General features: G+C 55.7%; 11 protein-coding genes across 11 annotated transcripts; 6 read left to right on the top strand and 5 right to left on the bottom strand.

Moving 5' to 3' along the window:
* Positions 1–35: 35 nt before the first annotated feature.
* On the bottom strand, positions 36–412 carry L969DRAFT_95820 (uncharacterized protein; the record flags this gene model as incomplete). The annotated part of the gene is made up of 2 exons (XM_014711077.1): positions 36–107; positions 173–412. 2 exons carry the CDS (start codon positions 410–412, stop codon positions 36–38), a joined length of 312 nt encoding a protein of 103 aa, XP_014566563.1.
* A 2370-nt stretch (positions 413–2782) lies between these two features.
* Positions 2783–4457, top strand: L969DRAFT_559125 (uncharacterized protein). Its single transcript, XM_014711076.1, has 4 exons — positions 2783–3160; positions 3211–3274; positions 3332–3411; positions 3462–4457. The coding sequence occupies exons 1-4, from the start codon at positions 3069–3071 to the stop codon at positions 4255–4257; spliced, it is 1032 nt and encodes a 343-aa protein (XP_014566562.1). The 5' UTR covers positions 2783–3068; the 3' UTR covers positions 4258–4457.
* Positions 4458–4580: 123 nt separating this feature from the next.
* L969DRAFT_89212 (uncharacterized protein) lies at positions 4581–5998 on the top strand. The gene is made up of 2 exons (XM_014711075.1): positions 4581–4620; positions 4667–5998. The coding sequence occupies exons 1-2, from the start codon at positions 4591–4593 to the stop codon at positions 5825–5827; spliced, it is 1191 nt and encodes a 396-aa protein (XP_014566561.1). The 5' UTR covers positions 4581–4590; the 3' UTR covers positions 5828–5998.
* Positions 5421–7858, bottom strand: L969DRAFT_104587 (uncharacterized protein). The gene is made up of 3 exons (XM_014711074.1): positions 7309–7858; positions 7186–7256; positions 5421–7131 (listed from the first exon to the last, which is right to left on the bottom strand). The coding sequence occupies exons 1-3, from the start codon at positions 7838–7840 to the stop codon at positions 5830–5832; spliced, it is 1905 nt and encodes a 634-aa protein (XP_014566560.1). The 5' UTR covers positions 7841–7858; the 3' UTR covers positions 5421–5829.
* Positions 7859–7954: 96 nt separating this feature from the next.
* On the top strand, positions 7955–8476 carry L969DRAFT_18763 (uncharacterized protein; the record flags this gene model as incomplete). The annotated part of the gene is made up of 5 exons (XM_014710902.1): positions 7955–7973; positions 8025–8071; positions 8121–8142; positions 8191–8293; positions 8347–8476. 5 exons carry the CDS (start codon positions 7955–7957, stop codon positions 8474–8476), a joined length of 321 nt encoding a protein of 106 aa, XP_014566388.1.
* A 26-nt stretch (positions 8477–8502) lies between these two features.
* Positions 8503–10674, bottom strand: L969DRAFT_82839 (uncharacterized protein; the record flags this gene model as incomplete). Its single annotated transcript, XM_014711073.1, has 2 exons — positions 8503–10524; positions 10576–10674. 2 exons carry the CDS (start codon positions 10672–10674, stop codon positions 8503–8505), a joined length of 2121 nt encoding a protein of 706 aa, XP_014566559.1.
* A 1507-nt stretch (positions 10675–12181) lies between these two features.
* On the top strand, positions 12182–13213 carry L969DRAFT_51889 (uncharacterized protein; the record flags this gene model as incomplete). The annotated part of the gene is made up of 2 exons (XM_014711072.1): positions 12182–12503; positions 12555–13213. 2 exons carry the CDS (start codon positions 12182–12184, stop codon positions 13211–13213), a joined length of 981 nt encoding a protein of 326 aa, XP_014566558.1.
* An 863-nt stretch (positions 13214–14076) lies between these two features.
* L969DRAFT_18760 (uncharacterized protein) lies at positions 14077–16257 on the top strand (the record flags this gene model as incomplete). Its single annotated transcript, XM_014710901.1, has 3 exons — positions 14077–14691; positions 14740–14843; positions 14892–16257. 3 exons carry the CDS (start codon positions 14077–14079, stop codon positions 16255–16257), a joined length of 2085 nt encoding a protein of 694 aa, XP_014566387.1.
* Positions 16258–16273: 16 nt separating this feature from the next.
* On the bottom strand, positions 16274–17361 carry L969DRAFT_104585 (uncharacterized protein; the record flags this gene model as incomplete). Its single annotated transcript, XM_014711071.1, has 3 exons — positions 16977–17361; positions 16544–16917; positions 16274–16472 (listed from the first exon to the last, which is right to left on the bottom strand). Exons 1-3 carry the CDS (start codon positions 17136–17138, stop codon positions 16274–16276), a joined length of 735 nt encoding a protein of 244 aa, XP_014566557.1. The 5' UTR covers positions 17139–17361.
* On the top strand, positions 17223–19497 carry L969DRAFT_82836 (uncharacterized protein; the record flags this gene model as incomplete). Its single annotated transcript, XM_014711070.1, has 3 exons — positions 17223–17985; positions 18045–18932; positions 18989–19497. 3 exons carry the CDS (start codon positions 17223–17225, stop codon positions 19495–19497), a joined length of 2160 nt encoding a protein of 719 aa, XP_014566556.1.
* Positions 19498–19791: 294 nt separating this feature from the next.
* Positions 19792–22247, bottom strand: L969DRAFT_51479 (uncharacterized protein; the record flags this gene model as incomplete). The annotated part of the gene is made up of 3 exons (XM_014711069.1): positions 19792–20285; positions 20342–21912; positions 21964–22247. The coding sequence occupies 3 exons, from the start codon at positions 22245–22247 to the stop codon at positions 19792–19794; spliced, it is 2349 nt and encodes a 782-aa protein (XP_014566555.1).
* Positions 22248–22286: the final 39 nt, after the last annotated feature.

Raw genomic sequence — 22286 nt, 5'->3', positions numbered from 1 at the left:
AAGCAAGCTGCTGAGGGTTGTACGATGTCAAGGTCTCATCTTTTCTTTCGTCGATCCTGCCATCGCTTCTCGTTCGCGAGCGTGATGAGCTTCAGGACCGACGAGTGCTGAGACGACGCGATGGTCGGTCAGCGTGGCGCCACAGTGCTGAGATGGAGCTTCAGGCACGCACGACTTTCGGGGCGCTGTTGGATTCGTGAAGGCGAGTGAAGTCGAATGTCAAGCGAATAATATTGCCGGTCGGCACTGCTGCCTGTCCTGGGCTCATGATGGTCAGATACGCATGCCCTGCCCGGCATCGACTCAGTGGGCACACAAACGTGAGCGGCATCTGTCGCATGCTTGCAGACAGACGCGCTCGCCATTCAGACTGGCCATGATCGCGCTCGAAAAAGCAAGCACCGATGGTCATGCGGGCCAGATCGGATTGTTGCGATCAATGCTGCGATGATCTGCCCACGGCGTCTGCTCCTGGACAGCTGATCGCGCTCTTCGATTGCCATTGAGAACAGAGTTCAATTCTCATCCATGTTTAGATCGACTGTCTTGATGTACAAGCCGCCCCTGTCCTTGGGAGCGATCTGGGTCGAGTCGGGCAGTATGCTCTGGAAGGAGTGGGGACGGAAGCTTTGCGCCAGTCTGCAACGACAAGCAGTGGTGAGACAGCCGTGTATCAATCGCTGCCATATCCCGAAACGTGTCGCTTGCAGGCCAGGTCAGACGAGTAGACTCGCCTCAATGGGTTCGAAGCATCTTGTCCGAGGCTCGACCAGATGGCTCTGCCAACGCAGTCTGGCTCGATGTCTGGGGATGGCGACCTCGCCGACTGTTCTCGCTGGCAGTGGTGAGTCCCAAAGTCATCAAAAAATAGCTTATGTGGCCAAGTGCCCGAGCGCCCACGCTGTGACCCGAGCAGACCTGACCTTATAGCTTGTCTACAGATCACACCTGTACGTCCTGACCCCCGTTCACCTCCAATGCTCTGTTCAGGAATCTGTCATCATCCTGATCATGAACGCAAAACCGCATGCAGACCGGCACCCAACAGAGGGCGGAATGCGCACTGCCGACCTTGCAGTAGACCCTGCGCTAGCTAGGCCGTCCTGAAAGCCGAGACGAGCGACGTCAGTGACCGACTTTGGGCGATCTGTGCATATCGCGCCCAGATTGTAACGGTTCCACGTGGGTCGCAGGCAGGCCTCTAGGACCGTGCACGTAAGGACCAGAACGGGCTTATCGAGCATGTGCGACATCCGACTGTGTGCTATCAGACCATCACTTTGCGCAGTGCTGCACTGCATGCACGTCTCTACATGCTGCCACCTATGCCACAATAGCTGCGATGGCCACGATCACTAGCTAGGCCTTTCCCGCCGGCGGTCTCGTCAGAGACGATCTGGTCTACGAATCTTCCTTCTGAACAAAGACCGTGACTTCTGCGAGAACAGGTCTCACGACTACACGGCCGATGCGATCGGCAGCGAGATGAAGCCGTCGCGAAAGCTGCTGTGCCGCGCACCTGAGTATTACTCGTTTGCAAGGCCCACCTGGAACATACCTACACGGTCTATCATCGAGAAGACAGAACTGTGTGCGCAAGCATCTAAGAACGGGCTGAATCGTCCTCCGCCGCGTCGAGCTATGTGATGGCGCTGCACCGCGTCGGCATCAAGATCAACGAACACTGTCCTATGTTGGCTCGTACCCTATCGCCATTCACTCCGTCCCAGAATTGGCCGTCTTGTTCGAGCTGCAGCTTTGCAGTCACCAAACGGCCGGTCGTCGCGTCAAAGTAGCTCACAAGTGCGAATAGCCAACTTCAGATAATCTTGCAATCTTGCAGCCGCGGCCGTCTGACCAGCTAGGGCCAGCGACCACGGACAGTATGTCGCTGCTGAGATGATCATCGAGCGCGCGTGCGAGCAACGGACATGGCCGCATCAATCCTTGCTTCAATTTCCGAAACTCGCTGGAAAAAGTTTCGGCAATCCGCGATGTCTGCTGGGCCCGAACGAATCCGTGCGCTTGTCCATATATTCGATGCGCTGCTCGTCGCTGGCGAGACACAGCGGCGAGGACAGCGTGCCAGGCGGTGTCTAATGAGAAGCGTTGTGGCGACTTGGCTTTTGCAATCAGTGTCCGAGCGATAATGACTGGGTTCAACGCAGTCGCGTCAGGTTCGCCAACAAGGCAGACCCGTCAGAGAAGCCCGAAGCTGCAATGTCTACCGGCTCTGTCTACAAGCAATATCGCTACAGCCTTGTGCTCATTTGCAAACAAGACGTCAGTTCTTGCCTTCGGCAAACCGGCCGACCCTCGAGCTTATTCTAGAACTGTGCGTCCCGAGATCGAGGGTGTCTCGATCAGCAGAGCAGACCTATCATGCGGGGAGTCACTTGTCTGCGATAATCACAGCTCGCAACAGGCATTACTGGCACTGCGGGTCTCGCCATGACCCTCATGGATCAAGTGTATACTGCGCCTTCTGCAGCTGATCGGCTCTGCGCTCGCGAGACTGCGAGCCCAGCCTTATAGTTTCATGTGATTTCTGACGATCTCTTTGGAAAGTCGGTGGAACCGAGTTTGCCACGTGCCTCGTCATCTAAATGCTAAGGTTCAAGCAATGATTCCTCACAACCCAGCAGATGCATGTGGATGGCCGCAAGCAAGGTCACAAACGATGTCCCGACTGGACACACACACAAGGGCGCCACGACGTCCGCGAGACCGCTGAGCTAGATCGACCTCTTCGGATGTGCGCTAGCTCATCTCTCGCAAGGGTCCGATTGTGCCGGCAGATAATCATTCTGCCTGGAACTGGGTCCTCGCAAGGGCTCAATTTCAAAGCTTATATCTCCGCTGGGCGCGAAGACACGCGATGATCGTGCCGTTGAGCTGTCAGCTTCGGTGCTCGTGTGCCATGTATTGCCCAGATCATAGCTGCTCTGGTCGAACTGCAAGAACGCCTCGGCCACATCCGCAACCTCCAGAGGCTTCCCACAGGCCTCTGTCAGTCAGGAAAGCGCCTTCTCTGCATCCAAGCAAGCGGCAGTAGCCTCGCCCACGTGATGGTCCCTATCGCAAAGCAGCATCTTCTTCCGCCAATGCCCGGTGCCGAACGCCTGACTAGCTCAAATGGGCATGTATCAGAGGTTTTTCAGTGCGTCCTACAAACCTCAATGTGATTGATCTGACTGATGGCACACTCAGCTCATACGAATTGCGCGTCGTTCAGCATCCTATAAGAGCTCGCATGGCGGGCTTCGGACATCGGGTCAGTGTCTAGCAAGCTCCTGTGAGATGCTCTGACTAGATCGATTGGGAGATTTAGGACCGAAGATCACTTACACCACCGCTCATTGCTCGCCTGTTCATCCGCGATAGGCGCACGCACGAACTCATCGATCCTGCGTAGGCCTCGCGGAAACCTGCACGATACCTTGCTAAGACCAAAGGTGCAGGACAATCGATCTATCGTTCTTCATTTTAGCTGCAGATTTATGGTCAGCCGATGGGCAACGCGATGCAAATTTAGTCTTGCATCCGTCCTTCAGCCCAACGCTGGTGGCACCCGAGCCTCTGCCGTCGCCAGACGCCATCTTGCCGCACCTTAACTTCGGCAGCCAGCTCAATCTCCGCGACAATTCAGAATCAGGCAACATTATGCCACTTTTGTCGAACAGCCAGCATACGCTTCTTGGCATCACGTCAGCCCAGCAAACTCTGCCGGAGCAGCAGAACGCTCTGTCAGCGGAATTATCCGGCTGGCGACCGGTCCTGACGTCGAACGGCTTGCCTGTACATGCCAATGGTCACGTTGGTGAAGACGGACCGGTAAGACCGGCGGGCCGCGCTCGCCTCGACAACAGCGCATCGCATTTCATTAAGCCGGTAGACTTCACTGCACTCACGCGCGAGACCGACGAGATCATCTCGGTTCGAAACTTGCTGGGCTCGCTCCATGCGAACGCACAACTCCTGCGAGACGTGAGCGAACAGCAAGGCATATATTTCATCCTGTCAGATCTTTCTGTTCGAGCGGAAGGCACATACAAGATCCGCCTCGTGCTCACGAAGCTAGGAGCCTCGGAGCAGCGATTCGAGTTTCCTCAGCCATTACTCGCTCAAGCGAGCACCGACCCTTTCGAGGTTCTGTCGGTCAAGAGGTTCCCCGGCAATCTCGCTCCGACCGAGCTTTCCCTAGCATTCAGCAAGCAAGGTATCAAGATACCGAATCGCGGCAGTCGCAACGAGTAAAGAGCAAAGCATAGTAGGATATATAAACGCAGGATTCGCATTCAATCGGTAGATTAAGCTTCCCCTAGCAGATCTCAGTCTCAGTCGGTTCAGCACATTTGCAGTCTCTCTGTCGCATGTAGAAAGCACAAAGCAGTCGTAGAACCCAATCTCGTTTTGCGTCGTTCGAAGCAGTGATCAGTCCCATTGTTGCTTACGCCAGGCCAGTTGGCCATGTTCCAACTGTAGTCTATTGTAAGATGTATGATAGCATGACTGGGCCCGGCACGCTGCATCAATGAATGCATCAAACAAGAGCGCGAATCGTGTCCGTTCCGAGCGCATGATTCGATCATGGGCGCGATAGATCAATTGCCTACCGAGGCAAGCTGCTAGCAGCGCCCCAATCCCTCGCTGATGCATGTCGCAGCTCCTCATTGAGATCATCAAGCGTCTCGGTAACGGTACAAACCAGTATACGCATTATGATCGTCAGCGAGAGCTCGTTCGCCTATCGCAAGTCTCCCGACTCTGGGCTGCCGTCATCCAACCGCTTCTTCTCTCCGACGTACTCGTCAGGAATTTCGGCCGAGCGCAGGCACTCTTGCGGACTCTACGAGCAAATGATCATCTGCAGCCGCTTTTCACGGGCCTAGCATGGCCAGGACAGCTGAGTGCAGGTCCAGCCCCGCCTGAGGCTCCGCGAATCTACGGCGAGTTGCTGGCGCTCACGTCTGACCATCTACGCACGCTGAGAATATCGAGCTTCTTGTTCGACTTGGACGCTTCGACCATCTTCTCGGCCAGTCAGATATGCCTCGGCACTTTGCGCACACTTCACATCGAAATCGTCGTCTTGTATGGCGATGAGGATCTCTTGTTCTTGACCTTCCTGAGCAATCTCACCTGCCTGGAAGATCTGAGCATCAAGGAAGTCGACCGTATACTCCATCCGATAGGAATGCTGCCGAAGCCACGCTATACACTCAGGCGCTTTCGACATTCCAGTCGCTTTGCTCGCGAGCGCGACCCTGAATTCCGAATGCACTACTTCACTGCCGATCTCTTGCTTTGGTATCTTGGCGCAAGTACTGAGGCGGGCTCGCTGCAAAGTCTTTCGCTCGTCAATTATGACGGCTACGACATCCTGCCCCCTCTGCCTCAGCACCCGACACCCTTTGCCAGCCTTGATGAGCTTCATATTCACATCCGCTGTGACGACCCGGTCGTGCTCACCTCATGGATACTGTCGGTACCCAACGTACGTCACCTGGTCGTCAGTGTCGATGTCTGGACGAATGGCGGTGGCGGAGTAAGGCTGACGCCATGGCCGAGTTTGTATGGCCAAGCGGCGGCGATCGAGATCAGCCGACTGCACCACTTGCAGGAGCTTACACTTATCGAAAGCTCGACGATCGATGCTCTGTGCAAGCAGCCTGAGTGGTTGACTCAAGGATGCAGCTCGCTAAAGTCAGTCACGTTTCATACACACAAGGCGACTCTCGAGTCAGTGACAGGCATTGCTTCTGCCTTCAAGCGTGAAGGTGTCCGTGTCAACATCCGACCATCGTGGTCTGATCACTTGCGGTGACGCTATGCAATCGGCAGATCAGCATACAACGCGACATTTTTGGCATGTTTCAGCTTGAGCCATCTTCCCAAACGATGCTCCTGACCGAGCGAAGCTGCCAGACTGATCTTGCGAGCGACTTCTTCCGATTCATGAAGTACGAGCTGTATCGAATTGACAAACCCAACCGCGGGTATTTCAAACATGGCTGCGAATGATTTGACCGAGCTATGTACGGACCACAGTCGTATACTGCCATCCCATGAGCCTGTAATGCTGGTCAGCAGCTGCCGTTGAGCGCCGTAAAGACACGTACCAGATGCAAAGACATCGCCGTATGGCAAGCAACCCAGGGCGGTAATCCATCGAGGCGAAGTGATCTTGCCCTCACTGGCAGACTCGTGCTCGTGCAGACCATGCGCGAGAGCGTGCGAGAAGATGGGCTTCTTCTTTGTTGTATTCCACAAACATATCGTGCCAGAATCGCCTCCGCTGAGAAAAGTAGTGTCATCGATCATGGCGACGCAGTCTGTGCTTCCTTCGAGGTATTGAGCCTTGTCGCGCTTTCGCTTGAGTGCTAACTCCTCTTCCTCCGCTTCGTCTGCCGCTACACCTTCAATGACGCTTCGAAGCTTGTTGGCCACGCCTGCACGAAAGACAAGCTGAGATTCGTCTGCTATCTTCCAGTACCGCACTGTCTTGTCTCTTCCTCCCGAAGTGACAGCTAACTCCGACCTGAGCGCAGCAAGCGAATGTATCTTGTCTTGGTGACCAAAGAGCGTCTCGACGTAAGAGAGTGTCGAGATCTCGTGCAGCTTGACCGTTCGATCATAAGAAGAAGTGAGCAGGATAGTCGTGCCTCTCCTGAACGATGCGTCCGATATAGCATCCTTGTGTCCTTTCAAGCCAGCTCGCCACTTGCTACCTTCGGCGCTCGTATCCCATACGCCAATCATGCGATCCTTGCCAACGGTCACGAGATACTTTCCATTACTGCTCAATGCCATGGCGTACAGCTCGCCAGTATGCCCTTGTATACTTGCAGGAGAGTCACTCGCTTTCGCTTTGCCTTTGGCCTTTGCACTCTTTGCGCCACCAGAAAATGTCGACTCGAGCGCAAGTTTGCTTTCCGGTTCATTCGTGTTAGTAGACCATTGAAGCACGCGACCGTCGGTGCTAGCAGTGTAGAGATGTTGGCCGTCTTCTGAGATGGTCGCGCCGACGACACTGAGCCGATGGGCCTTGCGTGGCGTGGTGAGTATTCGTGAAGGCGCCGACTTTGTGCGTGATGCAAGGTGGTGATGCATGCGGCCAGATTCAGCCATCTGCTCAAAAGCATAGGTCAGACTGTGTCCGACATCGTAAAGTGCTCGACTTACGACGTCCTTTTGCAAGCGATCTGCGATGGTATCGCGATCCATGACTGCAGCGTCGAATGCATCTGGTGCCACTATCCTCTCAATTTTGTCAGCGCGCGAGCACGTAGAGCCAATCGGGCCTACGTTCTCGTTCACGGTCCTCCTCCAATCGAGCCAGATACTCCCGCGCCAGCCTGAGTCGTTTCGCCGCCGCACTCTCTCTCGCCTCATCCTGCCTTTCTTCCTCTTCCGCCACTTCATCAATCTTTGCATCATCGTCCGAAGCCACGTCTGAGTCATACAAGGCTCCAGGCCCATCATCCTCGCTCCCCCCGTCCGCTTCTTCATCGTCCTCTTCAACTTTGCGCGTCCTTGCTCGCTTCACGCCATTGGTATTACCATTGGAGGCAGATCGAACATCGCCATTAGTCTGTCTGGCAGCACCTCTGCCTCTGTTTCCCCTTGTACTCCGAGATGGAGCTGTGCCTCTGCCCCGTGAGCCGGCAGGAGAACGATCATCTGAGCCGAAGCTTGAGCCATGACTACGCTTGAGTGTCCCGCCCCTGCTGCTGCTGCTGCTGCTGCTGTTCGCGCCTCGTCCTCTGCCGCGAGATGCTCCTCGTCCTCGCGCAGAGCCACGAGAGCTCGGAGCCTGGAAGAAAGGATCGTTGACCATGGCGTCGTGCCGGAGTCCGACACTGCGAAAAAGTTACGAGTCGAGCTGGAGCGTGGGGCACTTGCGCTGCGATGTCGTGGCATCCTCGCAAGCCAGAAAGTCTGCTCGTTGCCGATGGGCGTGCTACAAGATGGTACGACGCTTGCTTATCTGCGCTGCACGAGCTGATGCTCCCTATCCGCAGTCATCGACTCGGTCTTTACGCCCGGAACAAATCACGGCCTCGAAAAGGTGGGCCTCATCGCTCTTTTGGCAATACGTACTGAGGATGCACGCGCAGGCCATGAACTATTCTTTCTACGGTCGGCAAGCTCAGGCATCGTGCTGAAAATGGCTCACGCTTCGATCAGGCCTCTTCCTCACCTTATTCGGCCTAGGTTTCCTCACAGATTGGAACATACACGTCATTGCCCTCTCTTTCATCGCTGTCATGCTCTTCGTCTCTACAAGATGGTCCGTACCACGAGGAGCACATCCAACCTCGACCGTCTGATGCTTGTTTGCAGGTTCATCGGGGAGTTGGGTAGACAGAAAGAGGCAGAACGCGCGAGAACGGACGACGAGACCGCGAGCGCCAGAACATCAGCGACCTCTCATTTTCCGTTACCCTCGGATTCAGAACTACGCAAACGCTGAACCATGCACGATTGCATTGCACAAAGCTAGACAGGATCGAGACCGAGCTCGGTTCGCACTTGCAAAACCGCAACGATCTCTTTGACGAACTCGGACAGAATGACAAGATTGTCCAGCAGGACCGACAATTGGATTTTGCTCTCTTTCGCTATCGTTCCGTTGACGAGCGAGCTTGACGGTGTTGTTGGATAGTGCAATATGACAGGATCGACAGATCCAGAGTCGTTCGTCTCGTTCGAGAACCAAGCCCGAGTCAGACTGGGTCGTGATTTGTGTCGTTTAGCAGTGCTCAGTGTCGAAAAGTGGCGAGATCCAAGAGCATCTGTGATCATATCAGCAGATAGAAGCGCTGCTCTGCGTGCTGCCAGATGGGTTGCAAGGCCTTCGCATTGCTTCTCGAACGATGGCAAGTGAGCGGCCAACGCGTGAAGCATGCTGATGATGATACCGTCTGTCGTCCCCGATGACGGCCACAGCCAACCCTGCAGTGACATAGTAGGCAGATAAGCTATCGCCAAGATGGCTCGTGTCAGTGCCAAGTTGACAGCAACGTCATTGGCGTGGAAGCGAGCAAGCATGGTCAACAGCGGCGTCGCTGCCGCTTCCGTCACCGTCACGCTACAATTGGGCTGCATGCTCTCGATGATGTGCGGTCTGATGGCGCTCTGTGCTTGCACTAAATATGCGCCGATATCCGTCGATCTTAGCAGCTCTGACTGGCCATTCGTCGATGCCTGGAGCTCCAGGCGACTGCCGAGAGCCAAGAGGGCTTGAAGCGCATCATCACGCGCAGCCAGTCGGTCGCCGTAGCTATCGTTGTCATCTTGCGCCGGTGGATCACAGTTCTCGCTGGCAAAGAAGGACAGCATGCACGACGGATGATGCTGGACAAGAGCCGCAAGAAGACTGAGCGAGGTTGCAGACAGATCGGGCGTTTGCAGATGATCGAGCACGAGACATGCGAGGAAGTTGCTTTGTTGTTCCAGCCCGAACAGCCGCCGGAAGGATGCACTGAGGGCGCTGACGGGTTCGAGCTCCTCGAATATGATTGTGAGGTATGTCATGACGGCTAGCGCACTGCCGTCTTCGCTCGAACAGCTCTGCAGCGTGGGTAGCAAGACTGCAGACTGGAAATGAGTCTCGATCGACGCTAGCACTGCAGCCTGTAGTCTTGCGCGTAGTCGCGTGGTCGCTTGCCAGTGTTCGTCTGCCTCTGAGGTTCGCGCAGGCGAGGCCCGACCAAAGACGTCTTGCGCGAAACGCACAGCAACGCGCAAAGCCTCTAAGCTTCTCGATATGTCTTCATCCGATTCGCTTGTCAATCGTGGCCGATCACTTCCCAGCTTGACAGTATGCCGCCGCAGCTTACGAGGCAGAGCAGCATAGACGGCTGTCAGACTCGCCGCGACGCTGTCGGGCAGATACGAGGCGAGCAGATACTCCGCCAGTGCGACGGTCGGGGCCGAGCACGCATCAAGAGAGGGCCGAATACCCAGATCGACAAGTTCCAGTAGGGCCTCCCTTGCACGAGCATCACTGTGCATCTGCTGCAGCAAGATCTGAAAGGCCGGAAAGTCGACTGTCGCTTTTGTGTGCGCTTTGCCATTGGAAGGTCTCTGCTGTTCCTTGATTGGCAAAGCGTTGTTGAGGAAGATAGGCAGGAGACCGGCATGTTGCGCTAAGGTGTGCGCTATGCGGCAAGCAAGGTCAAGGACGAGTGTGCGCAGCTGTTCGTCCGGTGAACGTAAGGACGCGTCTTGCCATCTGAGCAGCTCGAGCAGCGGTCTATGTATCTTTCGATGTACCAGTACATCCGGTTCGAGTTTGTCCAGCATGAGAAGATAGCCTTGAGCGAGCTGGCTGGGCCGCTGAAGCAATACGGCCAGCAGATTATTGTTGAGCGCGCACTCGAGACAGTCTGACGGCCCTGGATCCTCTCGCTCTGCCGCTTCGTCCTCGACGAGCAGTACGAAAGCAGCATGGATGTGCTCTTCGATCTGCCCTTCTGTGATTCTGTCCTTCTTCCTCTCTGCGACGGCAAGCAGGCTCTATATTTCTTGAATCAGGTTCGTGCACGGCAAGTGAACGAGACTGCGCACTTGTATCGCTTTCCAGTGCTCGATGAAGCGCACGATCGGTCTCGTAGTATCATCGTGGGATGCAGTCCTTGCTAAGCCAAGACGGCTCAGCAAGCTCATTCGAGGTGAGGGATGCTCTGTTGTGCCGCGTCGAGATACGCGACGAGTCCATCAGGACGAGAATGGACAGCCAAGAGGTACGTAGAGCGCATCAGATTCGGCAAAGAGAGTGCGACAGGATCAATGCTACTCACATGCAGAAGTGGATCGCTGAAAGGAGTGAGCATGCAATTGAGGCATAATAATACAAGGGTAATGATGTGTACTGCATGGTTCCCACACTTCAGGCACCTGCACGCCTCGACTGGCCAGCATCATCATTGCGCGGTTCAAACAGAGGTCGCTTTGGCCAGACTCAGGCTACACTCTGAAACGCGCAAGTTGGCAAAGCGCGGCAGTCCTTCGCCGTTGCAACTGCATCGTTCGCTGGCGTATCATCACCGAAATGTCAGTTGCTACACACCGGCTGACTATGCGAACTCGACCAGCATGCTGCCAGTCGTCCTCACTAGATTAAGCTGGTCGCGAGATTCAGTATCCGCAATCGCTTTCACTGTGGTAACAGGAAATTGCTAAACGCCAGCGTGAGATCGAGCGAGGATCCGTGCTAGTCGTATCCGATGACCCGGTCGGATGTCAGCGCAGCGATTTCGTATGACGCTAGAGGAATGGGTCGAATCGGCGACGGGCCGATTCATCAGAGAGAATTGCGTTGCGTGCCATGCCGCGTGTTGACGAATTTGCTCGTGTACGTTTGATGATCAACAGACCTCGTATTGAGCAGGGCCGAGCTGTCCAGATAACATGTCGACAAAGGCGCCATCCTGATATTAGAACGGCTGTTAATTGAAGCAAGTATGGACCAGCCTCTTTGATCGCGGCGATGGGGAGAGCAAGCTAAATACGTAGAGTACCTCGTAGTATAACTTCGCAGAGAGGCTCATGCTCAGGCGGCTTAATGCGTCTCTCTTCAACTGAGGAGCGCCCGGGTTCCTTTGGGAGGTTGTTGCCCTGGCAGTCTGACTTGACAGGCGTGCTCAAAACGAACGAACACTCGCTAGCGCCGTGAGCTCGCAGAACAGGCGATAGTTTCTTGTGCTCGGTTCCAGAGTATGTCACGCAAAAGAGCCTGCAAGCGAGGTTTGGCCCGCAATGTCGTCATCAGATGGGACGTCCTCCGAGTATGGTCGTCGAGGCCGACCCTGCCAGCAGCTACGCCTATAGGACGTATGAGGAGCGCTTGTTGATCAATGGCAGCCTCTGTCTGTCCATCCTGGGAGTGAATTAGCCATATAGCGAGAGTAGCTCTTCAGCGATTGGCGCTACAAGCTGCGTTTCCTAGGTCTAAGCTTGCGCGGGTCACAGTTTGCGAGAGGCGATTTCTGTGAGCAGCGCATCTGGGGCCATTCTGCGAGGCAGCTGCGAGACGTTTGCGACCGTGATCAGAAGCCAGGGAATGGCCAAGCAGAGTGCCAGGCCGGCTAGGCGCGTGGAAAAGCGAGCGCCACCTTTTGTTCGCTAGCTGCTTTTACTGCCTTGAAGCCTCTGACGACACTTACCGTCACGGATGGCCGAAGAGAACGTCGCGGTCGGCTATGCAGGCGTGCCGACAGACCCGAGCCTGCTCCCCATCCAAGCTGTCATCGACCAGACTGCTCACTTTGCACAGGGAGGCATCGACCATCCCTTGCAGTCTACCTCGCGCAACCCTTACCGACCAAGAGACGATCAGCTAGACGACCCGTCCCAAGAGCGTGTCAAGCTCACGTTCAGCCCGGACGACTTCAGGCAATGGTTTGAAGAGCAGAGAGAGATCACTGGCTGGTCGCGGAATCACCGTGTTGATCATCTCAAGGGTACCCCTCGACGAGGATTGTCAACGCAAGAGGGTGCGTCAGACCTGATGGCATCGACATGCAAAGCTGATCCAACCCGTCCAGACGAACCAATCAGTCTCGACACGAGCGAATGGAATCAGCAACTTGTCCAGGCACTCACGCAATCGAATCCAGATGTGCTCAGACCGTCGATGCCCGAACGTCAGAACTCTGGCTGGGAATTGACAGAGTACTACAAGTGTGATCATGCGACCAGCAAGCGCGCACTTTCTGAAGATGATGAGAAGCGCAAACGAAAGCGACGCAAGAAATTGGCCGCGGTAGGCTGCAACGCCAAGCTTGTCATTCGCAAGTCGCCAAATGTCATAGAGGTCGATTGGCATTTCGTCCACACTGGTCATGATCCAGCTCGAGAAGGTGCTGCTACCCGTCGTCGACTCTCTGCCGCAGCGACAAGCTACCTGGAGGATCTCATCAGAGCCGACAAAGACTGGAAGGAGATCTCAGAGATCGTCCGTGCATCCAGAGAGGGCATACCCGATGCCGTGACCGGCGAGATTGACAGAGTGCCAGAGTCAATGCCCGAAATCACCTGGCAGCTCATCTACAATCTCAAGCGCAAGCTCAACAAAGCTCCGGACCCCATCCGAGCTGCAAAACGCGAGCAGAAACTACCACTGATGACCCCGGACACAATTGTCGATCCCGACATTGATCCTTCGCTTGCTGCGCTTAGCGAAGCCTTCAAGGCCGAGCACTAACCGACTAGGGCGCCCGCCTAACCGACGGTGACATGTTGCTGTCGCGTGTCAGTCGCAGCGCTGCTTCTGTCTGCACGCGAGAGATCTGCCACCATCAAACGTCACAGCCAGACTAAAGCGCTCATTTGATCAGACGGAACCGATAGCCTTTGGCCGTTCGCGACTTAATTGTCAGCCAAAACGTGGAACTCTGTCGATCTGATGGTAACGAGATTACGAGATTCCCTCGAGATCAGAGCGAAGAATCTCTTTGTAATGTTGTCTCTGAGAGCCACGCGTCGGTGTGACCTTTGCGGCTGCATGTGCCATGTCAAATACATTTTTGAGATTGACGGGAAAGCCAGAAGGCGAAATCGATCGCTACCCCAGAGTCGCTCCTCGCAGCCGCCAAACGCAGCGTTTGCCTCTTCCTCTCGTCTCCCAAGAGAAGACCCTGACCTCTCGGGCGTGCCGTGTAGTGGAATAAGCATCCATAGAAGGAGGACCCTTGCTCAGACGGACGGGACTAGATCGCTCGCGTGAAGGCAGAGTTCCAAAGGCAAGCTAGCTAGACTGCTGCGCTTACAGGCGTACTGCACCTGCAAGCCATGCGCTGACATCATGTCCTCGACAGTGCTCACTTTCTCGACTCTCACCTCCTAAGGTCGACAAACAGCTCGAACGACGGTCAGTCTACCTCACTCAGGCCAGGTCGAAGCAAAGGCGGTCAAGGTAGATCGTCAGAGACAACCTGAAGATCTTCCCTGCCTAGGCAGCGGCGACTTTCTGAAGAGGCCTGTCACTCGTCAGACTGTTCTGCTCGCTTGCTATTCGCACCTCTCTGCGTCACTCTGAAGATATTCTGACTTGCTGGCAAGGTCAGAATGCTCACGAGAGGCGGCGAAGAGGCGTACGGCTACCCGTCTACGCCAAGCTCATATGGTACTCAGCTAGAACTTGATCACGAGTCGCCAGATCAAACGTCAAGCGAGATGCACCAGACCATGGAAGCCCAGCATGACCAATTCGTCAACACTGGCGCAATGGATGAGGATCCACTCAAGGATCGTCTACGAGGTCGTAGATCCACTCGCCAACGCGACCCCTCCGACCCTTCCAGCGGCTTGCCCATGTCTCCACCGCTCTCGGCGAGTCATGTCATCGACGAGCACTTCACTGCTGCCCGACATGCTGGTCTTGTCGACTCCGCGGACTCTGCGAGCCACCCGCAATACACTTCTGGTCGCGAGCGCGATGAAAACTATGACCGCTTCAGACCACTGCCAGCTCGAACGCCTGTCCAGATGAGCGCTTCATTGCCCGCTTCATTCGGCTCGCTCAGGCACACCGCCGTCAGTCCCAAACTTCCGCATGGCTCGCTCAACACTGCCACAGCTGGCAAACCAAAAAGCTCTGCCAGCAAGAAGCGCAACATCAGCAAAGATCGTCCTGCAGGTGCACAAGACAAGCCGCTCTCGCAATGCTCTTACTGCCCAATGGTAGGCACTCGCTACCCAGTGTCACTTCCCCTGACATGTTGCTTGTAGGCTTTCAAAAAGCTCGAGCATGCACAGCGTCACGAGCGCACTCATACGCTTGATCGGCCTTATATGTGCTCGTTCCAAGGCTGCGAGAAGACCTTTGCCAGACAGTGAGTCACAGGCCGAGCGTATCGAGCCGCCTGCTCACATTGTCACAGAGACACGCTCAATCGACATGCCCGTTTGCACACTCGCACCGAGAGCCACCCCATCGGCAAGGGCCGAGCTGCTCGTCGGCGCGTCAAATCGACAGCCGATCTCGAGAGCTCTCGTCTCAGATCGCTGTCAAGCCACAGCGCAAGCTCGAGCTATCAAGAGCAATCCGCCAAGTCCGCTATGGCTCACCGTCGTACTCAGTCCGAGGCCAGACGAGACACGAAGCGTCGACCTGCTTCGCTCAACATTCCCTGGTCGGGACATGCGTCTGTCCATGCTTACCAGCAACAGATGCCAGGCAACAACGGCCGAGCAACTTCACCACATCCCTACTGGGCCTCACGCTCGCCCGCTGCCGTGGTCATCTCTCACCACGAAGACGTCAGCTCGGTGCCACTCAGCGCGACCTGGTCAAACTACTCGTCAGAGTCTCCTGTCGCTGAGAGACAGCCGCAACTTGCTCGGTCCATCGAAGCCTTCAAGCTGCCGTCTGCCCATTCTGCTCTCGATCACGAAGTTGCTCGCGTGAGAGGCTTTGACTCTGGCGATATCATCAAGTCTCCTTCGACTGCAATGGGCGATCTCACGCTCACTGATCTCATGCGTACTCATCATGATCACTCGCCCACGCTCGTTGGCAGTTTCGATTCATCTTTCTCCGCCTTCAGACCGGGCGGACTAGAACAAACCCAGAATCTCGACCTACTCGCCACTTTTGGTCCTCAGCCGCCTGTCGACTTTACCCATGGCTTTGAGCCCGCGGATCTAGCTCACCCTTACGCATTGCCGGTCGATGCGCAAGGGCGTGTGTCCGAAAATGAGCTGGGCGGATCTGACCGGATATCGAACGAAGTTAGCTCTGGCAGCTGGTACGGATCGCCGTCTGCTACAGAGCAGTCTGTCGCTTCATCTGTTACGAGCGAAGACTCTCAGCCTGGACAACAAGAAGTCAAGCCGGCAGAGACCCAGCCGGACTTTCTGAAGCTCCTGGCTGCCGCAGAGATACCTGTTCATGAGCTCATGGAACCGTCTGCGGATGTTATGAGCTGGCGAGAAGCTCGGCTTCAGGAGATGCTGGCTAGAGAGGCTCAGACGGCCTCTGTACGACACCCTGGAACGTTCCAGATTCCGTACGATGCCAACAATAACGGGTTGGGCCTCAAGTTCAATCGGTTCGGCGTCGACTCTACGCTGGCACACTCGACGCCGGCACTGTACATACAGCGTCATGATGACACACAGCTTGTCAGCAACACAGCACAAGGCTTGTCTCGCAGCGCTTACCATGAGCCTGCACATCTGTTTGACGATCACTTCTACCACGCTCCCGAACCACCTACGGAGCCAGGCAGCTACCTCTGCGCATGATCCACACTTCACAGTATCACCAAAGACTGGCACACACCGAGCAGCAGTATACCACGATACCGGGAAGTCCGAACCGCGCATTTTCTCCCTCATCTCTTGCATCCAAACCAAAAACGACCAGGCGCTCCGGCGTCAAGAGTGACGTTCGCAACTGACGATGCAAGTTTGTGTCCACTTTCACGCATGATGTTGTACAGCGGCCGCACATGCGCATGCTCCGGCGAGAGCTCAGTTCCATTGTAAGAAGCTATGCAAGTTCAGTGATGGGCAGCCCGTTCAATTTGACAACAATGTCCTTGCTGCGTCTGCTATCTGCTTGGGAGTTGCTCGTTCGCTCAAGCGTGTCAGTGCGGTCTTGATGAGCTGTCCGGACGACTTTGCCGTCTTCTCGAGGCCGAGCTCTTTGAGCAAATCGGTCAAGACACTGACGAGTTCCTCGGGCGCTATGGACGCGCTCTGCTCTGATGACTTGCCAATAAACTCGCCAAGCACTTCGACCTCACGCTGGTACTGTTCAGCGAGAGCTTGTGCGTCTTTGCTACCGTTGCTACGGAACTCGAGAATAGCAGCTTCACGCTGTTGTATCGCCTTGAACAATGTCTTTATCGGCGCAGGCGGCGAGGCGAGATGTTGCGAGTTCTGAATGGCTGCCAATGCCGACTGTCGTACAATCAGGTCAATATGCACAGTCATCAGAGCGGGCAAGGCAAACGATCGACCTTGAGGACGCTCGTTCGTTCGGCGTTGCGTGCACGCATAGACTCTTTCATCGCTTCACGCAGCCGACTGGGCAGATCGCTTGCATTGATGCGTGAGGTCGATGCAAAGGTGCGTACGCTGCACTGACAGCATATCGCCCGGCGACTGGTCAAAGCGAGCATCGCTCCAAAGTCAAGTCGGCAAGTTTTGTGAAGCACGCGCCGCCGAGCCGAGCGCTTGCGATCTCCCAGCCTGCTCGAAGGGCGATGACGCCGAGCAGAGGGCTCTCGAGGGCTGCATCGAGTGCAGCCAGCCTCAACTCGCGGCGGCAAGCGCTGGTAGCGAGCATCGCAAGGCCAACACGAGCAAGGGAGCTCTTCGTCGGCTCAACTGCAGCCCTTGTGTCATCATCGGATGCTGCACGTCCACGGCGGCCAGTGCCATGGCCAGCCAGTGCTCGAGCAGACAGGCGTGCCATCTCATGGTCTGCTTCCACAGCGAGACCGTGGGCGATGGGCAAGAAAGCATGTCCAGCTTGTCGGGCTCTTTCTAGCCCATCGAGCCTCTTGCGCTACCAATCGACCGTAGCCGCATCCGCCCCACAGACAGCATCAGCGGACAGACCTCACGACCAATCTCAGGAGGTCAAGCAGCCTGCCAAGGTCGAGAACGGCGAGGAAGGATTGATACCGCGACTGGATCGACGACGGTCGGCCGGCGAATTGAAGCGCTTGTGGAGGCTCGTCTTGCCCGAGAAGAAGACGATCAGTATTGCGACAGCACTGCTCGTCGTCTCTTCGACGGTCTCGCTCAGTGTGCCATACACACTCGGGCGCATCATCGACCTCTTCAGTGGGAACAATGCCAGCGAGCTACCCATTTCCCTACCTGCTGCCGCTGGCTTCCTTGCCGGCTTCTTTCTCGTCGGCGCAGCAGCCAACACAGGCCGATCCATCCTCATGAGGATCGCTGGCCAACGTATCGTCAATACACTCCGCGTCAACGCGTACACATCCGTCATGCGACAGGGTAATGCTCTCTTTCCTTCTGTTTGCAGTCTTCGGCGCTGACAGTACGTGACCATGCAGACATGTCTTGGTATGATCTACAAGGCCAGCCTGGCAAGGCTATAGAAGCCCCCAAAGATACCCCCACTCAAGATGCGTCGAACGCTGTCAAGAGCACCGGCGATCTCATCAGTCGACTCAGCAGCGATACTAGCGTCGTCGGAGATAGTCTCACCCGAGAGCTCAGCGAAGCTCTCAGATCACTTGTGACTGCCATAGCAGGCGTCAGCATGATGTTCTACATCTCCGCCAAGCTCACATTTGTCATGCTCGCCATCGTTCCACCCGTCGCCATCGGTGCCGTCTTCTACGGACGTTTTCTCAAGCAGCTCTCCCGCAAAGTACAAAAAGCGACAGCAGACATGGTTGCGACGACAGAAGAACGTATCGGCGGCATAAGGACGGTGCACGCCTTCAATGCTGTCCAACCAATAGAAACAAAGCGCTTTCAGCTAAGAGTGGATGAGATCTTCAACCTCGCAAAGCTTGACGCAGTCTGGACTGGCGTCTTCTACGGCTCTGCAGGCTTCTCGGGCAATATCGTCCTGCTCGCCCTGCTGTCCTATGGCGGCACACTTGTATCACGTGGCGAGATATCCGTCGGCGACCTGTCCAGCTTGATACTCTATACAGCCTATGTTGGCGGAAGTATGACCTCAACAGTCAGCTTCTATGCGGTCATCATGAAAGGGCTAGGAGCAGCAGGTAGAGTGTTCGAGCTGCTCGACGCTCAGCCGGCCTCTGTTGTGCTCGATCAAGGGGCGATCCTACCTTCCAACGAACCCCCGAGACCGCTCAGCTTCCGCGACGTCAAATTTGCTTATCCTTCTCGACCTGGTACCGAAGTCCTCAAGGGCATCGATCTTACCATCGAGCCAGGCACATCCGTTGCCATCGCAGGTGGTTCAGGTACGTGCATTCGGATCATCCGCGCGCTTGCGCTGACGACTCGATGTATCGCGCAGGCTCAGGCAAAAGCACGCTCGGTAACTTGCTGCTCCGATTCTACGACCCCCTCTCTGGTATCATCACATATGGCAAAGACGACGTGCGATCCTTGACGCCCCAATCTTGGCGTTCGGTCATTTCTATCGTACCGCAAGATCCCTACTTGTTCTCCGATACGATCGCCAACAATATCGCATATGGCTGTCCCTCTGCTACGCTCAACGAGATCAAAGCAGCTGCCGAGCTCGCCAACTGCGATTTTATCGAGACTCTACCGCAAGGATTCAAAACGCAAGTCGGTGCGAGGGCCGCTCAGCTGTCTGGAGGACAACGTCAACGGCTGGCAATCGCACGCGCGCTCGTACGAAAACCCAAGATCCTCATCTTGGACGAGGCAACGAGCGCTCTCGATGCATCGAGTGAAACGCTCGTTAACGATGCTATTGCTCGCATAACGGCCGATCTTGGCCTGACAACAATACTGATAGCTCACCGTCTGAGCACACTGCGGACGGCAGACAAGTAGGCTCTCACGTTTCGCACAATGACATGGCTGATCAAAGGGCTTGACAGAGTTGTTCTGATGGCGGATGGCAGAATAGCAGAAGCCGGAACTTTCGAGGAGCTTTCCAGACGAGGCACGAGATTCCAGCAACTTGTGTCAAGTCAGATGCTCACACAGCAATAGCAAGCAAGGTGTCACACGAGCATCGCAACTGTAGTACATTTAAAAGGCACAAGACTAATGCGATTGCTGTATGTATGTATGTGGTGACTGATTTACAAATGAGGCTTGACTGATTGCGACGAATTTCCTGCGCTATCGTGGCCAGAATGTATGAGTGAACATATGAACCGGATCGTACTTCTCCTTGAGCTTGACCAGCCTGTCCCAATTGGTTCCAAACATCTTGCTGACCCCCTTTGCACTCTGATCGACTTCGCAGAAGGACGGTATCGGTCCGCCTGGCGATGCCGGACAGATGACATTGGTGATCCACTCGGTACCTGCCGATCCGCTACCGTCGCAATCGGGATCATCCCATTGAGCAATCGCGGCAGCCAAGAAAGGCGCGCTTCGATGTCGAGTTGGGAAACAAGACTTGGACTCGTCAATCTTGGCAATTTGACCGCCTGTGAGCTCGAGCATCCATGCAGTCGTCTCTGCGCTATCGTCGAACCTCTGAACGGTCTTGTCAATCACGTCGTCAGACAGGGTCTCGATGAGCTCGGCGTGAATCGTCCAGCGCGTGTTTTCGGACAGATCGAGCACCTGTGCCACAGACTCCTGCTGCTGCACAAAGCTGACCATCCCTGCGAGAGCGTACAGCAATCAGCGAATGCAGCAGAACTGAGTGGGTGTCACGTACCACTGTCCTGCAACAAGCAGATCTCGCCATCCCATGCGTTCATGGCTTGCACATAAGGCTCGCCGGCAGACTGAGAGCCGAGGTAACAGTATTGCACGACAATGACGTGCGTGCCCTTTGAAGGTCCGGAGCTGAGGATCAGATTGGAATAGACTTGCTCAGGCACAGTCTTGACGCAGTCTCGCCAGTGTTTGATGAGCGATGGCGCCGTTGCAGCGCTGAAGGGGTAGATCGTGTTGCTCGAGTAGACCTGGCCGATCCGGTAGGCCTTGGCAGTGAGTCGCGTCATGACGCCAAAGGCTGATCCTGCTCCTCTAACTGCCCACCAGAGATCGCGCTGTTCTTGTACTTCCTCGTCGGTCAGATTTGCATCTTCCAGCGTAGATTCGTTCCGCAATTGAACGATGCGGCCATCGGCCAGGACGAATTCGGCACAGACGACGTTGTCAGTCGACAGGCCGTGACATCGACTGGCAAAGCCGAAACCGCCAGAAAGAAAGAGCGCACTTCCAACGGGATAGGAGGATAGCGGGATATGATAGCCATAGCGACTTGTCGCTCTATCAATGTCACGCGTCATGAGGCCAGCTCCCAAAGTGACAAGAGCGTGGTTTTCGTCTCTCGGCGCAGTGCCTTGATCAGAAAAGGGCGAAGTGGTGAATGAATTGCTCGAATGCAACGTCGGATCGGGTCGATATCGGGGGCGGGTGAAAGAGTCCGGATTGCCTGTAATCGCATACGATCCCGAGGAGGTCATCTGCTTCTCGTGGTCGAGCATCGCATTAGCAGGCGTTGCGCTCGTCCGTGTGATGGCGGGCAATTGGGAAGATGCAGGCGAGGCGCGCTGTTCAGCTACCCAAAACTGCGTCTCACTCTGCTGTATAGCGCTACTGGTCTGCGAATGACTGTCGGCCTTGGTCTGGACATTGCTCGAAGTGAGACGATTGGCACCGGACGATCCGCCCGATGGAGCGGCAGAGGGTTTCGGGCCAGCAGGTTTGCTCGGTCGAGAACTGCTGTTGCGAGCAGAAGGGGTCGTGACTGAGGTGGAGCCAGAGGCGCCAGAGCCGCTACCTGATTCGTCAGCCGGGGAGAGCACATCTTTCTCCGGTCCGGCGTCGTCAGCAGCACGAGGGCTGGCGCTCCTGCTCTTGGTGTAGAGCGAGGAGCCTGAAGAGCTGTCTGAATTGGAGCGCTCTTGTGTGATTATGAGCTGCTTCGACGGGCCGGAAGGTGCGCTGGACAGGCCGAAAGCATCCTCGGCTGACCGTTTGCTATCCTGTTTCTCCTTTCCCTTCCTGCTCGAATTATTGAGCGTCGTTCCGCTAATTTCCTGAGTGGTGTTTGCGCTGCCGTCGGCGCTGGATCCGATACTGACACCGTTGGTCATAAATGCAGAGTGTGACTGAGTGTGTTGGAGCGAGGGCGAGTCAGTAGGCAAGGTGATGGAGATCTTTCTAATCGCCACGAGATCGATGATGATATCGCCTCTGACAGCCCAGCCTGCCGCACCGTACCCGCCTGCCTTGATGGAGATCTCGAGCTGGTACTTTCGAGCGAACAGGATGACCCTGCAAGCTCGTGTCAGCTTTATCCGACGGTAGCGACGGACAAGCACAAACTTTGAGACATCTTGGGCATGCAAGACTTGCACGACGATAGCATTATCCGAGACTCTCTTTGCGAGTGACTGGCTCGGTATACAGTCCTTGTCGGGCTGGGAGGGTGCGAAGCCGAGTCCGGGCGGGTTGGCCATTGGTCGAGCGGGGTCGCCAGTCTTGGTGGGCGGATGGTGAGAGACGACTCTGATGGCGACCTTCCATGCCTCGATATCTTGTTCGGGCATGATGACCTTGCCTTCGACTTGACCGCGCAGCTCTGCTGCTTGCTCTTCGGACAGCTTCATCCTCTTTCGCCGACGGGGTTTGATTGGACAGTGACCAGA

The sequence above is a fragment of the Mixia osmundae genome, assembly GCF_000708205.1.
Source record: "Mixia osmundae IAM 14324 unplaced genomic scaffold scaffold_8, whole genome shotgun sequence".
Classification (NCBI taxonomy): Eukaryota; Fungi; Basidiomycota; class Mixiomycetes; order Mixiales; family Mixiaceae; genus Mixia; species Mixia osmundae.
The sequence above is the reverse complement of the archived record's forward strand: the minus strand, read 5'-3'. Positions and strand labels throughout refer to the sequence as shown.